The 15,542-nt window shown below is 37.6% G+C and overlaps 1 protein-coding gene across 2 annotated transcripts in view; it reads right to left on the bottom strand.

Annotated features, from left to right (window-relative positions):
• Positions 1-15,542, bottom strand: part of LOC108703039 (receptor tyrosine-protein kinase erbB-4) — a 440,770-nt gene that overhangs the window by 42,924 nt on the left and 382,304 nt on the right. For both annotated transcript variants that reach the window (XM_018238955.2, XM_041578052.1), the window contains exon 20: positions 7,652-7,837. In XM_018238955.2, coding sequence (XP_018094444.1) covers positions 7,652-7,837 — 186 coding nt within the window. The remainder of the gene's footprint in view (positions 1-7,651; positions 7,838-15,542) is intronic.

Genomic DNA, 15,542 nt, shown 5'->3' with positions numbered 1-15,542 from the left:
TGCAAACTCACCATATTGTGACTAGAGGAGGCTAAACCATCATGCAACTTTAAGATCTGTTTGGACATAAATAATTTACGTCTATGACCTTCTGGCCCCAGTGTTTATAAACAAACCATTTATAAAAATGGCCCAGGCCTTCCTATGTACTCTCAAATCTCAGTGGACCTATTCCACCAACAACATAATTGATTCTTTCTAACCCGTGTGTTGTATAATTAAACAGTAATCCCACAGAAATAAACAGGAGCTATTGCTCTCATTAGCAGGACACAGCACATTGCTATCAGCTTAACAGCCCTAATAAAGGAAGCAGATCACTAATGAGCAGCCACGACTCCTTTAATTCAATGCCTCACAAATGCACACTAACTAGATAAGCACTTTACTGCTGCCAGACATGCACAACAATTCATTTGAGTAAAATATCTGGTATTCTCCTGTGGTACTAAACAGACAAAATAAAGACATTGGAGTAAACAAAACGCAAAGATTATTTTAAAAACTACAAAAGTTTGTTAAAAGGCACATATAAGACATTATACCAGTTAATGGGAGACAATACCAAACTGATAGAATGGTTGCGCTTTGTTGTAGTTTTTGACATTTTCTAGCAATTTTTTTAAAAAAAAGAATTATATATTTTCATATATTTTCCTATATCCTATGTTTCCAAAAACAACATTTTATTTAATTAAAGGAGCTGCTATTAACGTAAACCCCACCGAACTGTAGTGGCGTAATATATTTCTGCAATTTCTAAACTAATTTTAGGACATTTACAGTTATTTTCTCCAGTATTGTTGCCCATCACAACTAATCAATGTTCCAGAATGGAGTGTAATGACCTGGACTTCATTCATAAGGGTCAGACTGGGCCTGAGTCCATAAGACATGCAAATTAGTTGCAGCAGAACCCTGTACTTGCCATCTGCCTATGGCACAGGCACAGATGGCACAGAGCGCGTATGTTTTCTCATATAGTATCATTGTTCATCCTGTATGCTGATTGGTCGGGTAGTACATAGGGTATCCATTTGTATGGCTACCTTATTAACATTTGCTACAAGAACAGACACTAATCCTCTTCTATTATAATGGGAGATAACCTCATGTCCTTTGGATGGATCTTCTGATGAAAAAAAGCACAATTTATTGTGTGCCCCTTTCTATATTTATGATCCTATCTCCCCTTGCTTCTTCAGTGTAAATCAATTTCAACTTGGCCAATCTTTCTTCATAAGCGAGATCTTCCATAACCTTTATCACATAGTTACATATTTCATTTTGTTTGAAAAAAGCAAAGAAGGATCAACCTTTCCATGAGATCCCTCAGAGTACTCTTGCCTCCTTATGTATTAGCTTATTTGTATTGCATTTCAGTAGTGATGGGCAAATTTATTCGCCAGGCGCGAATTCGTGGCGAATTTGCGCGATTCGCCGCCAGCGAATAAATTCGCGAAACGCCCGCGAAAAATCGCGGCAAAAATTCGTCGGCGTCGAAAAAATTTTTTTTCCAGAAAAATGGATGCCGGCGTCAAAAACGGTTGCCGGCGCCAAAAACGGCCGCCGGCGCCGTTTCACGAATTTTTCGCCGTTTCGCGAATTTCACGCGAAATTCGCTAATTTTTCGGCGAAGCGAAACGGCGCAAATTCGCCCATCACTACATTTCAGTAATGTTCTTTTTCAGCGGCTATACTTTGTTTTGGAGGAACAGAGGCAATAGAAAAGGAGGAGGGTATGTCTGTTTGTTAGGGAGGATTTAGAAGCTTATATAAAGGAGGAGGTTATGTTAGAAAATGAGGGGGCAGAAGTCTTATGAGTTCTTCACCAATTGTAAAGAGTCCAGCAAATTAATTGCATGCTATAAGACCCCCTAATGTAAGTGAGGAGGAGGAGGCGAAGCTCCTGATGCAAATGGAAAAGGCTGCTAGTTTAGGTAAAGTAATGCTAATGGGGGATTTTAATTACCCAGATATTGACTGGAGCAACAGTACTGCCAGATCAGTTAATGGGAAAAGTTTATAAACTTATTGCGTGACAATTTCATGGCACAAGTTGTTGAGGAGCCAACCAGAAAAAATGCTATTCTGGATCTAGTGATCTCAAATGACCCAGAACTTATAGCAAATGTGCAAGTCATTGAACCCCTGGGTAATAGTGACCATAATGTTATAGCATTTAATGTCTGGTGCAAATAACAAATATATACTGGGGCCACAAACAACATGAATTTCAGAAAATCTAATTTTAGTGCCTTGAGGGCTGCCCTTCAGAGCATTGATTGGGGCATTAAGTTTTCAGCTAAAAACACAGAACAGAAATGGTTTTCATTTAAAATTATATTAAATCATTACTGTTCTCAATTTATTCCCTTAAGGAGTAAATATAGACACTCTAAGAATCACCCTATGTGGCTTAATATAGAAGTAAAGAAGTTAATAGGAAGGAAGAGAAAGGCATTTAAAAACTACAAGTCTGTTGGGGCAGAAGCTGCATTTAATGAATATAAACACTATAATAAATGTTGTAAATTAGCAATCTGGAAGGCAAAGAAAGGAAATGAAGAGTACAGTGTGGCGGAGGCTAAAGGTGGCCATACACGGGCCGATAAAAGCTGCCGACAGACCGTGTCGGCAGCTTATTGGCCCGTGTATGGGGGCCCCCGACGGGCTTCCCCGATCGAGATCTGGCCGAAAGTTGGCCAGATCTCGATCGGATGGGATTAAAAATCCCGTCGGATCGCGGCCGCATCTGTTCGTTGATGCGGTCCCGCGATCCGACCGCCCGTTTGGCGAACGCTAGGATCCGATCGTTGGGCCCTAGGGCCCACGATCGGATCAGCCCGATATTGCCCACCTCAAGGTGGGCATATCGGAGGGAGATCCGCTCGTTTGGCGACATCGCCAAACGAGCGGATCTATCCGTGTATGGCCACCTTAAGACTAACCCCAAAAAGTTTTTTCATATATTAATAGTAAAAAGAGGCAGGTTGAGAGTGTTGCTCCACAGTGATGGGCGAATTTGGTGAAAAATTTGCGAAACTGCACCAGCGTATTATTTTTTGGCGCTGGCAGTCGATTTTTTTTTTATGAAGGAATTTTCCCCCCCTCTGAGGCAAATTGGAGAGGCTTCAGATGGGGTTTTTTTGCCTTCCTTTGGATCAACTGGCAGTTAGGCAGGTTAAAAAAAAAAGATAAAAGGTTGAACTTGACGTGTATCTTTTTTCAACCTAACTTACAGTACTATGTTACTATGTTACTATGTAATGATGGAATCCAAAATAGCATTGCATGTTTTAGATGAGGCCTAACCAGTGCTTTAAAAGAATAATGATTCTCTTCTGTGTTTAAGATAGAACCCCTCTAATAAAAGGCAATACCTTGCTGGGCCTTTCTATTGCAATCTGCCATTGCCTAGTTTTTTCTCCATCGAGTATTCCCCTGTCTTGTTCTCATTAAGATATTAAGTAGACTGCATATATTTATATCACCTTACATTTCTACCTTGCAAGGATGACAAATAATGGATTGATCCAATTCTTCTGCATCCCAATGTAGTGTTCTGCAGGGTAACACTAAAGGGCATATTTATTATGCTGTGTAAAAAAACGGCAGGATAATACACCACATATCACTAAGATTCAACGTGTAAAAAACGTTTTTTTTCTTATGTGACTTCTGCCTGAAGCAATGTAAAATAATGGTGTCAAATCTGCTACACAGTTTTTTCATTGAATTTCATTTTACACAGCATAATAAATATGCCCCTTAGTTACCAAGTTTAATTAGAGCAGAATGTACCACTGACAACTACTCTCTGTACACAATCCTTCAGTCAGTTCTCTATTCATGTACAAATAGTATCATTACTGCAACATCAGTAGATGCTAGTATGTGGGACTATGATGTGACCAATCCCTAATAAACCCTTCTCAAGCCCTAATGATACTCATTTCTTGGCTAATTCCCAGAAATATACACGTATTTTCCAGATTAGAACAGATTAGAACAGCGTGTGCTGCTTTCAGCAGGAAAAGTGTTAACACAGTTAATTTACTACAAAACAAGTCTAAATACTTAGTGTTAAGCACAGTGGAATTAGATTTATTGTGTGTATACTGCAGTCGTTGGATAAGTAGCTTTCCAAAATCAATATTTAATTAGCTACCATACTGTTTTATTACAGGCACCACTGAGTATTTTCTCCGCTGCCTTCTTAAGGGACCGCTTTGGTTTCTCGGGAAACAGACTCTGGCACACCGGGATTTCACAGTGGGGGCTGGACTCCCCTATCTCCAACAAGACAGAGATGTCACACTGTTTGCATTTGATGTGAACAGTGTAATGAGAGAACAGTAAAGCTTTGGCAACCCCCAACAAAGAGGCTAGACAGTTGCTTAGCCAGTCTGGTGCTAATTTCAATTTAAGTGCTCCCCTTCATATGTTGTGTAAGGATCACATAATCTTCATTAGCAATTGTAATGTGTGATCCAGGCTTTGACATTAGGATTGGAACATAAATTCACAGACTAATAATAAGTAGTGATGGGCGAATTTATTTGGCAGGTGCGAAATTACGCGATTCGCCACCGCCAAATAAATTCGCGCAACGGCCGCGAAAATTCACCGGCATAAAAAAAAATGGACGCCGGCATCCGTTTTTTGGACCCTGACGCATTTTTGGCAAAAAAACTAGATGCAAATTTTTCGGCAAAGCGAAACGGCGCAAATTTGCCCATCACTAATAATAAGCTAAGCTGTTTTACTGTATCTTGAGGTGGTTTCCTAGGTATTATATCATCTCATTCAGCTATGTGTATAATCAGATTTTGCCCGAAGTAGAGGTAGAAATGGCAGAATTGTTATGCATAATTACAGGGATGCTATCATTTAACATTTTGGGTTTAAGTGTGGAAGTTTCTAAATTACTCATTTGTTTTATGTAACAGTCTCTTTTTTCTTATTGGCAACAACTGCAGTCCTGTCTTGCATTATGGAATTATTTCTAGCTATTTCCTTCAAGTGCTGCAGCTGCCATATGGCAGAATCTGAATGGCTTCTATAAAGTTGGCCATACATTAGAAAGATGCCCTGATATGCCAATCTTGTTATTGAATGAAAATGGGCTGAACCAATCATATCACAAGGCTGTCGGTTGAAGATCACATCAATGATTTTGGACTAGATATAGGTCAGGAAGGCCTGCCGAGGACCCTCATACATGGGCATATTGGGGCTTAATCGGCATCTTAAATCTGCCCATGTATGGTCATTCTAACTTTACAGTTTCTATTGAAGCGCAACAACCCTTATCTTACCTCCCTCTCCCAGTTATTGTTAGTGTAGACCTGGATATCCTACATAAACTAGTGTGAACTAACATTGTTGCACCACCATCTTACCTTACCTTCAAAATAATAGTAATAACACAGTGAAATGAAAGGGTAAATATGTAATAGCTACCTTCCTTTCCTTTTCAGTTAACAGGGACTAATGGGTGCACTTGAGTTTTTCTAGGAACAAGAACCTTACGCTTGCGATGGCAGCTTTAGGAATAAAAATGAGGTTTGCAAGCAGAATTCCTAAATTCATACATCTGATCATTTTCTGTTCATCAAAGAAAAACCTAAAATATTTGTAAGGAACAGTCTTAAGAAGTGGACTTTACGTCTAACCACATCGACTTCCACTTGAAAGGTGTTGAATACCATTGACACTTTATAATCAATGCTTGCTTATAGAGATATTTAACTGAAGAATATCATTATTTATCATGTGTTGTATTCAAGCTGCTAAACCTAAACAAACCTTTCATCATTTTTTAAATATACTTTGCAAATATAAACATAAATAAGATTTCCTAAGAAGAACAATGCATGGTATTTATGGACCACTTACAGAAGAATAAAGTTAATGTCCCCCCCCCCCCTACTAATAGTTGGGCATATTTCCTTGCCATATAGCCTTGTGTCTACTGAAATATCTGAAAAGTTGTACAAAGAAGACTGCGGCACACACATTTTTGAACTTCACCTTGGAGAGCCTTGAAGATGTGGTGAAGGAAAGAAAGTATTTCATTGCATTGAAATATCTATAAACATTTCTGAGACTGTAGTTTCTTTTACTGCAGTCTAAAGTACTGAATGTTGAAAAAGAAACTGTAGATTGTAAAGAAATTGGATGCAATCATGTTTCATCGCTCTACAGAATCACTTGCATGCACCTCACATAGAAATTATAAGAACTGAAAGATAATTTGCACACTTGGCATAAGTGTTGCCATAGCCCATATGTGCCACCTGTCATTCATTCCCTATATGTTCTGTTTACTGAAGTGTAATAGATTGAGAGTCATCAATTTGCCATGCTTACAACATCCTTCAGCTTCATGCTTAATAAAGTCAGAGGCTGTAAGCTGAGAGCCTTTTAATCTTCCAAAGAAATACTATAGAGCCAGCTGCACATCAGGGACATTAAATAAAAGACAGTATGAATGACTTCTGCTAGATTTCAGGCTGTTTACATTAAAAACATTAAACAGAGTATATCACATGGGACCACATTGTTTCAGAACACATCACTTAGAAGGAAATACAAGTGTAAAAACTGCCTTTTTCCAGGCCCAGTATCATAAAAGCAGCACTAGGGTATTGATATTCTAAAAAAAAAAAAAAATCCTTTCACCCCGGGACCTTTTATTTTCAGAATAATCAGGGTCTATTTTGATGTTTTTAAAAATACTTATCACTTGAAGGGCCAATAACATGAGAAAATGCAATTTCCCTGAAAGCATTTACATTTTACAATTCACTTAGTCAGCAATTCTGAAAATGTGCCACCATTTCTAGAAAGCATATTTGAATATGAAAACACCGGTACATTTACTGACATATAAAAGATGGCTAAACACAGGGAAACTCTTATGGCAAATGCACTACTATTAAAAATAAAACATTCAAATGTTTTCCTCTTTCTCTGTAATGATAAAACAGTATGTTGTACTTGATGGTAACTAAGCTGCATGAATCTATATTGGTGACAAAACAATCATATAGGGTTTATTTAATGTTTAGATGCTTTTTAATAAAATGAAGGTATCAAGATCCAAATTACAGGAAACCCCTTATTCAGTCCGAAGCATTCTGGATAATAGATTCCATACCTGTATGTAGATGACGTGCAAATTACAGCAAAAAGCAGCTATTTGAACTTTTTTTGAACTGCATAGGGCATTACGCAAATAGCTGCAGAGCGTTTTGGAGCATAGAGACTTGTGGCTCCCTATCTCTACATCTCCTCATCTACTACATCTCCTGCAGCTGCTCTGTGCATGGAGTATAGTGTGTACTCTTGCACCCCTTAGTGCTCTTGGGATGCTAATGTCCTACTCCTGCCATGCCCCCCTGTACACAGCACTGCCAAGTGAAGGTAATGCGGCATACAGAAAAAGAACTGCACCTATGGGCACTTTGCCTCCTGCTCCCCTTTTGTAAATGAGCCAAAATATCTGATACCTATTTGGCTGATGTACCAACATTACATATATACATGGTGTATACCTTATATGATGTGCCTTGCTCATCTTGTTGCCACTACTAACAGAAAACAGTAACACATACCTTCCCTCTCAACGATGACATGTGCTTACCTTTGCAATCTGGACACACCAATTAAGAAGGAGTTGTGAACCAATGTTATCCTGATGTTCATCCACATAGTCCAACAGGCATCCATGAGGCATTAGCTGCGTAACAAGCTGAATTGTGGGACTTAAAGAGACTCCTAGAAGTCGAACCAGGTGTGGATGGTCCATGCTGGCCATAATCAAAGCCTCCTGCAAACCCCAAAGCATACAGTAGATGATTACTTCAAACACAGTCACAGCAAATATAAATATAAAGTATGTTATTCGCATAGTTACTGACTGACCATGACAATGTATTATACAAACTTTATACACTTTGTGAAGTGCTCTGTTGTGCCATTACCAATGAGTGGCAATTATTTATTTGTACATTTGCTGAACAAATGTTAAAAAATCTGCATTTATCTAGGCAGAGGTATGTAATGAATGGAGATATTTGATATTATTTACAACAAACAATACATTTCAGAGAGAGCTTAGATCTGGGCCTGTACAGTAACTATTTCTGCTGTGTAGCAAAGTGTGGTTGAGGAGAAGCGCTTGGTAGAAAATTGCACAACATTTGCATAATAGTTCCGGTTTTGAATCAGAAAAGCTGAAAAGGTCTTAATTACGGGTTTTATTTCTGTTTTTTTTCTCTTTTGAAGGAAAGAGCAGATGTCCCATCTCTGCATTCTTGTTGGCATAATCGTATATTCAAAGAAGGACAAAAATACATATTTGATGGTGCTGAATCTGTAGAAAGCAATCCAAGAACATACAAGATTATACAGATCTTGGAGATGCGGAGTTGTACAATAATGTAACACATGTTAAATACACACAATATGGCAATATGAATTATGTATTAGTTTAGTGAAAAATCTGGTGTATTAATAAGAACATATATTTCCATATACACATTTTTTCTTGGATAAGTTAAGCTGAGTGCCCACCGACTGAAATTGCAGTCAGTGGGCACTGGGCCGATTTATTAACATAGTTGATAAACTGAGCAACTCTTGGAGGCACATTTATCAATGGTCGAATTTCGAATTCATGTGAGTTTTTTAAAACTCCCATAAACTCCTTTGAACTTGAAATTTCGACCAACCGAAATTGAATAGGATACGATTCAGATTTAAAGGACTTGATTCAAGTTTTTTTCTCAGAAAAAACTTGAATGACATGAAGGCTGCAAACAACTCAAAATTTATCCCTGGACCTCTCCCATTGACACTCATCTATCTGGCAGGTTTAAGGTGGTGAATTGTCAAATATGATAAATCTCGAAATTAGAATTAGAATTTTCTTTAAAAAACTCTAATCGAATTTGAATAACTCCCTGGTCAAATTTGAAAGTTTTGACCATGAATAAACGCAACAATCGAATTTCAAATTTCCAAATCGACTCTTGATAAATCTACCCCTTATAGTCCATTATCTGTTATTTACAGTATAACCACAATAAACAGATAAACCCTTAGGGGCCGATTCACCAAGGGTCGAATATTGAGAGTTAATTAACCCTCGATATTCGACTGGGAATTAAAATCCGAATATCGAAGTCGAAGGATTTTAGCGCAAATAGTTTGATCGTTCGATCGAAGGAATATTCCTTCGATCGTTGGATTAAATCCTTCGAATCGAACGATTCGAAGGATTTTAATCCAACGATCGAAGGATTATCCTTTGACCAAAAAAATTTAGCCAAGCCTATGGGGACCTTCCCCATAGGCTAACATTGAGTTCGGTATGTTTTAGATGGCGAACTAGGGGTCGAAGTTTTTTCTTAAAGAGACAGTACTTCGACTATCGAATGGTCGAATAGTCCAACGATTTTTAGTTAGAATCCTTCGATTCAAAGTCGAAGTCGTAGTCGAAGGTCGAAGTAGCCCATTCGATGGTCGAAGTAGCCCAAAAAACACTTCGAAATTCGAAGTTTTTTTACTACGAATCCTTCACTCGAAGTTAGTGAATCGGCCCCTAAATGATTGTGATCTATTTTCTCCTCCTTAAAAAATTAAGAAAATAAAAGGAAGCACATTCCACTTAATTTTTAGGATATATAAACCTTCAAAAATCAATTTAAAACTACTCAAGGTGATTTCCTAAGCACTTTTACTACTTACATTAATTATTTTTTGCATTTCTAAGCTGTTTATTAACGTCTAATATATTGATTTTTGTAATAACAATTGCACCGGCTGTTCAGTTTCTTCAACTGTGTGGTCAGAGATATATACATTCAGAAGGAAGACACAGAACTGTTCTGAAGATGCTCTGCTTAGGAAAGAGAAGGGAAAGGTCATCTGAGGTTTCTTTCCTGAACATTTCTCTGTTTTCCTTCTGAATGTATATATCTCCGACCATACAATCAATGAAACTGACCAGCAGGTGACACTGCTATTACAAAATTCACGAATCATTATATAGCTTAAAATTATTAAAAAAAATTAGGCAAAGGCACCCAAAAACACAAAATCTGGTTAAGGTGAAGAAAGAGAAAATAGGCTAATGCAGAGACACACGTGAAGATTTGGGGAGATTTAGTCGCCCGGCGACAAATCGCCACTTCTTTGGGCGACTAATCTCCCCACAATGCCTTCCCGGCATCTAGAATCTAAATTTCCGGCGGGGTGGCACTCGTATCACTTAGTTTCCGTAGTTGCCCGAAGTTTCCTTGTGAGGGAAGATTAGTTGATTTGTCACCGGGCGACTAAATCTCCCCTAATCTCCGCATGTGTCTCTGCCCTTAAATGGTAAATATTGTCATTATAGACATTCCTTTAAAATTCAGATCCATTTTTTCCCATGTCAAGTTCATTCAAGATTTTAGCACCAAATGCACACATATACAGTAAAATAAAATCAAGGTATGCTTTTTACAACACAGCACTATATAGACTGGTGAATAAAAGGTTATCACCAGTGAGTTAGAAGGAGCACTAATCAATCATTTGAATACAACCAATGTCATTAGAAGTCCATTTTAATTCTTTATAATAAGAAACACTCATTGATGACAGTTGACTTCATTAACTTCAGAAACTCATCTCATTAACCGCCAGCCAGTCATTAAGAGACAGTATCATTAATACAAAGGCTGTGATATTCATTAATGACTCAACTTACTCATTTTCAAGGTGGTAGGATTTATAGAGTTTGGATGTTATTGCACTAATCTCTAGTTACTAAAGCACTTATAGATTAAAGTACAGAATGTACAAGTGACTACGGCCTGTTGCATAAATCCTTAAAGCTATACATGTGACACATCAAGAGCAGCTTCTACACAAATTGGCAGAGTAGATTATTTGGTTCTTCTGTGTGGATAAAAGAAGCTAGGACTAAAGGCAAAATGGGCAGTACCATGGTGCAGTACTTAGCACCGGGGTCCAGAATTGTATTCCAGGAAAAGCACTGCTTACAAAGAGTTTGTATGCTCTCATTGTGCTTGAGAAGGTTTCCGTTAAGGCACTCCTGTTTTCTCCCACTCTCTAAAAACACACAGTAGGGTTAATTTTTTCCTGATAAAACTGACCATAGTGTGTGCTCAAGAATGTGATAGGTACAATGTAAGCGCCACTGGGATAGGGCCTGATTTCAGTGACGCAGAATCTCTGTACAGTACTGAATAATATGTCAATATGTACAAATACATTTGCTCATTCTAATAATCATTCTAATAATCATAAGAATGATCAAATGAGGATAAAATAGTTACCATAAGCTATATAAACTTCTGTAAAACTTTTTTAAAAAACAAACAAACTGTAAATGAGTGGGCTAATTGCAGAAAGTACAGTGGTTATAAAATGTGATTTATTAGTGCAAGTATGACATAATAGTAAGGCAACACATAAAGTATGACTTAGTAGAGACAAGACCACCACACACTATTAAAGCAGAAGACCATGTCTAGAATAGGGGAGATGGCTGCCCTTTAATTTCTGCTTAAGTGCTGAGCTCTGCACTTCATGGTTTTACCATACATGCTTAATATAGGAAAGCAATGATTTTAGAGAAGCAATTTAATGCTCCATGTGCTTCTAAAAAGGTTACAGAGAAGAGTTATTCCCCCAAACACTTCCAACATTATTTATATTATTTTTTAACCACCAGTTGGCATGCTTTGTGCCTGATTATTAGGGGGTAGAAATGATTGCTTGAAGTGAACGTTTTCCCTGCTGCTCCCTGAGTCTGAGATGACTTGCTCACAATGACCTGAAGCAGAGAACCGATTAAACGGGCACCCCATGTGGGATCTCTTCATACGCAAGGTTCTTAGCACACACAATGCCAAGTCATTAACTTACACCTGGGGGATTCTTTCCAGCTTGAAGTATATGATATTTCTATTAACACCTTCCCCTCATATTAGCAATGACAGCTGGCACTAACAATGGGCAGAATATAATGACAGTACCCATAACTGTGCAGGTCTAGAACATCTGAGAGTTATGAATCAGTTTGTTTAAATGTATATAGAATTGCATTCGAGGCCACGTTAAGGAATAAAATAAGGTTTTGTACAGTGCAACTGGTTGACTGTAATGAACCTCTAATGTAAATAGATTTCATAGACGTTTCACGTTTACATTAGTCTGTAAACCAAATGAAAAATTCTGATAAATTATGTATTTGACAGATTATGAAACAACAAAATCTGACATTTTCACTTGTTCTACACTGCCACAATGTACATACAAATAAAGTGTATTCCACACAGTCAAATCTATCACATGATAGATTTTCTATTATTGAGAGGATAGGTTTAACACGACAGTACAAGCTGTTCTTATGTGACACAACATGTTAGCATTAAAGGAGAAGGAAAGGCTTGGTGCACTTGGGGGTGTCAAATGTTAGGCACCCCCAAGTGATTGTATTTACTTACCTGAAACCCTGGGCCGGCGCTCCTATCAGCAGAAAACTGCACCGGCCCAGGGTTATACCAGTGAGCACCACGGATTGATCTGCTTTCGTCTTCGTCTGTCTTTGTGCGGCTGTGCATGCACAGTAGAATGAAAAGCCAAATTTTAACTAAAAAGTCAGCTTTCGTTTAACTGCGCATGCGTTTGCCCTGGGAAATTTGAAGACAGAAAAAGGTGACACCAGGCCAGTATTTGGCCAGCCTAGTTGATAAATGTCCAGCTAGGGTCAGGGCTGGTGTAACAAATTTACTGGTAAGTACATTGCTGATAAATTTGTAATACCCTATAAATCCCTCCCTTTTGTTACCTTCTCCACCACCCGATAATCATTATATGAACGGTTCTGCCTCTGCTCATTTCCCTGCCATAGCCTCTCACTTTCCCACTAACCCTAGTTAGCATAGTAATAGTGATGAGTGAAATTGTCACCAAGTTTCGGCACAAAAATTATGCCCATAGATTCTAATGGATGAAATCATTTGTTGAGCAATTTGTGGAGTGTCAAAAAGAATGTTGCAGCCCATAGACTTTAATGCATTTCGGCAAATTCAGCGAATCAAATCTGATTCGCCCGTCACTACATAGTAATAACTAAAGGAAAAATAGCACCAAAAAGTGAATGTGTATCAAAGCAATTCAAATATAATGTACTTGTAAAACTGGTGTGTTTGCTTCAGAATAGGTTTGCTACCTTTCGCCAAGTGGCAAACCGAGTGGGGCAGGTCAGGGGGAGGGTCCGGTGAAGTGGCTGATTCATTCACATTAAATCCCTGTCCGGATTTCCTAATTTGGAGAACCGGACAGGTGGCAACCCTACTTTAGAAGGACTACTATACTTATATAAACAAGCTGCTGTATCACCATGGGGCAGTCATTCAGGCTGGAAAAAGGAGACAATACACAAGTTACATAGCAGATAACAGATAAAAATTGTATTGGACAGGGCCTATATGTTATATGCTATGTAGACTGTTCCTTCATTATAACTTAGTTGAGAGTCTCTGGGAGTTTTCTTTTCTATTATTTGGAGCTTTATGGATAACAGGTTTCTAGATAATGGATCTTATACATGTATTCTTTTTTCCTGGCAGTCTTTAAATGCTTTTGAAAACCCTCAAAACAAACGAATGAGTGCACTTTTTTTTTGGAGTTTACAATGTTCTAATATATTTTTTAGTTTAGATGTAAACAATTACTGCAAAATTAATGATATTGAATTGCCCAATTCTGCTAAATGACCTGGCAGAATTGGAAAATTGCCTATTACAGAGCAGAGAAATGTCAGATGTCTCTGCAAACAGAGCAACATCAGAAGACTTTCCTGTTCTGAAATTTTACAGACTGTCAGGCAGTTGGCAGTGTAAAACCCGATAATATCTTAAATACTAGATTAAAAAACAATACTTAACCAAAAGTGGAAAAGTGCTCAAAGATGCACTCTGCACAATTTTATGTTAATTTGTTAGTTGGTAGGGTTTACATTTCCTAAATTTGTGTAGAAATTTAATGTTTTGCATGGCACATATATTTAATGTTCATGACTTTTATTACATTGCACAAGAATTAAAAATGGATGGGTTATTACCCCGGTTGATATTCAGATCTGTTAACAGACCTACCATAAGGGATGTGGCACAATTCAAACAGCTAATTTGGTCATATGAAATTTGCCACTGAGAAATATTTTAAATACTATAACATATTCAAGTACCTGCCTAAGGGTACAGGATATAAATGTATATTTCCATTTTCATCTTTAGAATAAATATTGCGGAGATGAGCATGTTATGTGAAGAACAGAAATTCCCATCAATGGCAATTTTCTAACAGCATGAAATGCTATTCTGGCATAAACACTCCATTGGATATTGAAATTTCTCATTGCCGGTCTGTTCTTCCTAATAAAGCTTCAAGCATACAAAGAGCTACGCTAAATAATAGGAAGTTCTTAAGTATAGGCTCTCAATTTCTTATTGTACCATTCTGGCACTAATTGCTTTACTTACAAAGCTGTAATGTACTTACAGTTAGAGGTCTTTGTCTATTTCATTGTGGGGAATGTATCAAAGCTGGGCAGTAATTGTTTGCTGTTTTATACATTCTCTTATTATCATTTTAATATGTGCCGCAAAATAAGTACTCATGACAGCAAACTTTAATTTCCTTTCCAGCTGGAAAGTGTCATATGAATATTAATCCTTCGGATGCTATAGATGTCCTCTCTAATACTGTCTCTCTGGAAAGAAGTTAAGTTCTCATCAAGAGCTTCCTAGAAGCTCCTGGTGACATTGCTAGGTCTATGTCCCATGTGCAAGTCTTCATTCAAAACCTTTAATAATTAAATTATTTAATATTTTGTTAATCGTATTTCCTAAACAAACAAAATATGGTATAATAAGGTCCCCCATACAAAAAATTTAAAAATCAACTGCTTTTTAATTACCAAGTGAATGGAAATGAGTTGACTTGAATGCAGGATGCTGCTTGTCTCAAAGAGCTAACACAAGGCCACAAAGGTACACCACCCAGCACAGCCTGCAGTGTTATTATAAGCTTATATAAAATAGAAATTAACACCTTCCATGCAAAATTTTAATACTAAGGTTGCTCTGAATCCATCTTTTGTGCTTTCTGGCTAATATTGAATCATTCAGGAAAAAAATTTGGCTGAATACCGAACTGAATCCAAGCCTATATTTGCATATTCAATTTGAGAAATTTCAAATTTCAAAATCAAATCAATGACATTTGTGAACAAAAAGTTGCTATCCATATTTGCAAAGAGCTTTAATGTAACATAACCTTATTTGGGGAATGTAATATGTTTTGTTAGCACAAAAAATGTTTGCAAATACCTTTGCGAGTGTTAGCGACCATGTTTGTGTCCTTTTTGGCTGATTACAGACCTCAATGATTTCCTCGCAATGTTTGTGAACAAATAGCTTTTGCAAAAATGCGCAGTGTAGGTAATATAATTT

The sequence above is a fragment of the Xenopus laevis genome, chromosome 9_10S (genome assembly GCF_017654675.1).
Source record: "Xenopus laevis strain J_2021 chromosome 9_10S, Xenopus_laevis_v10.1, whole genome shotgun sequence".
Lineage (NCBI taxonomy): Eukaryota > Metazoa > Chordata > Amphibia > Anura > Pipidae > Xenopus > Xenopus laevis.
This window is presented reverse-complemented; position numbering and strand designations above follow the sequence as displayed.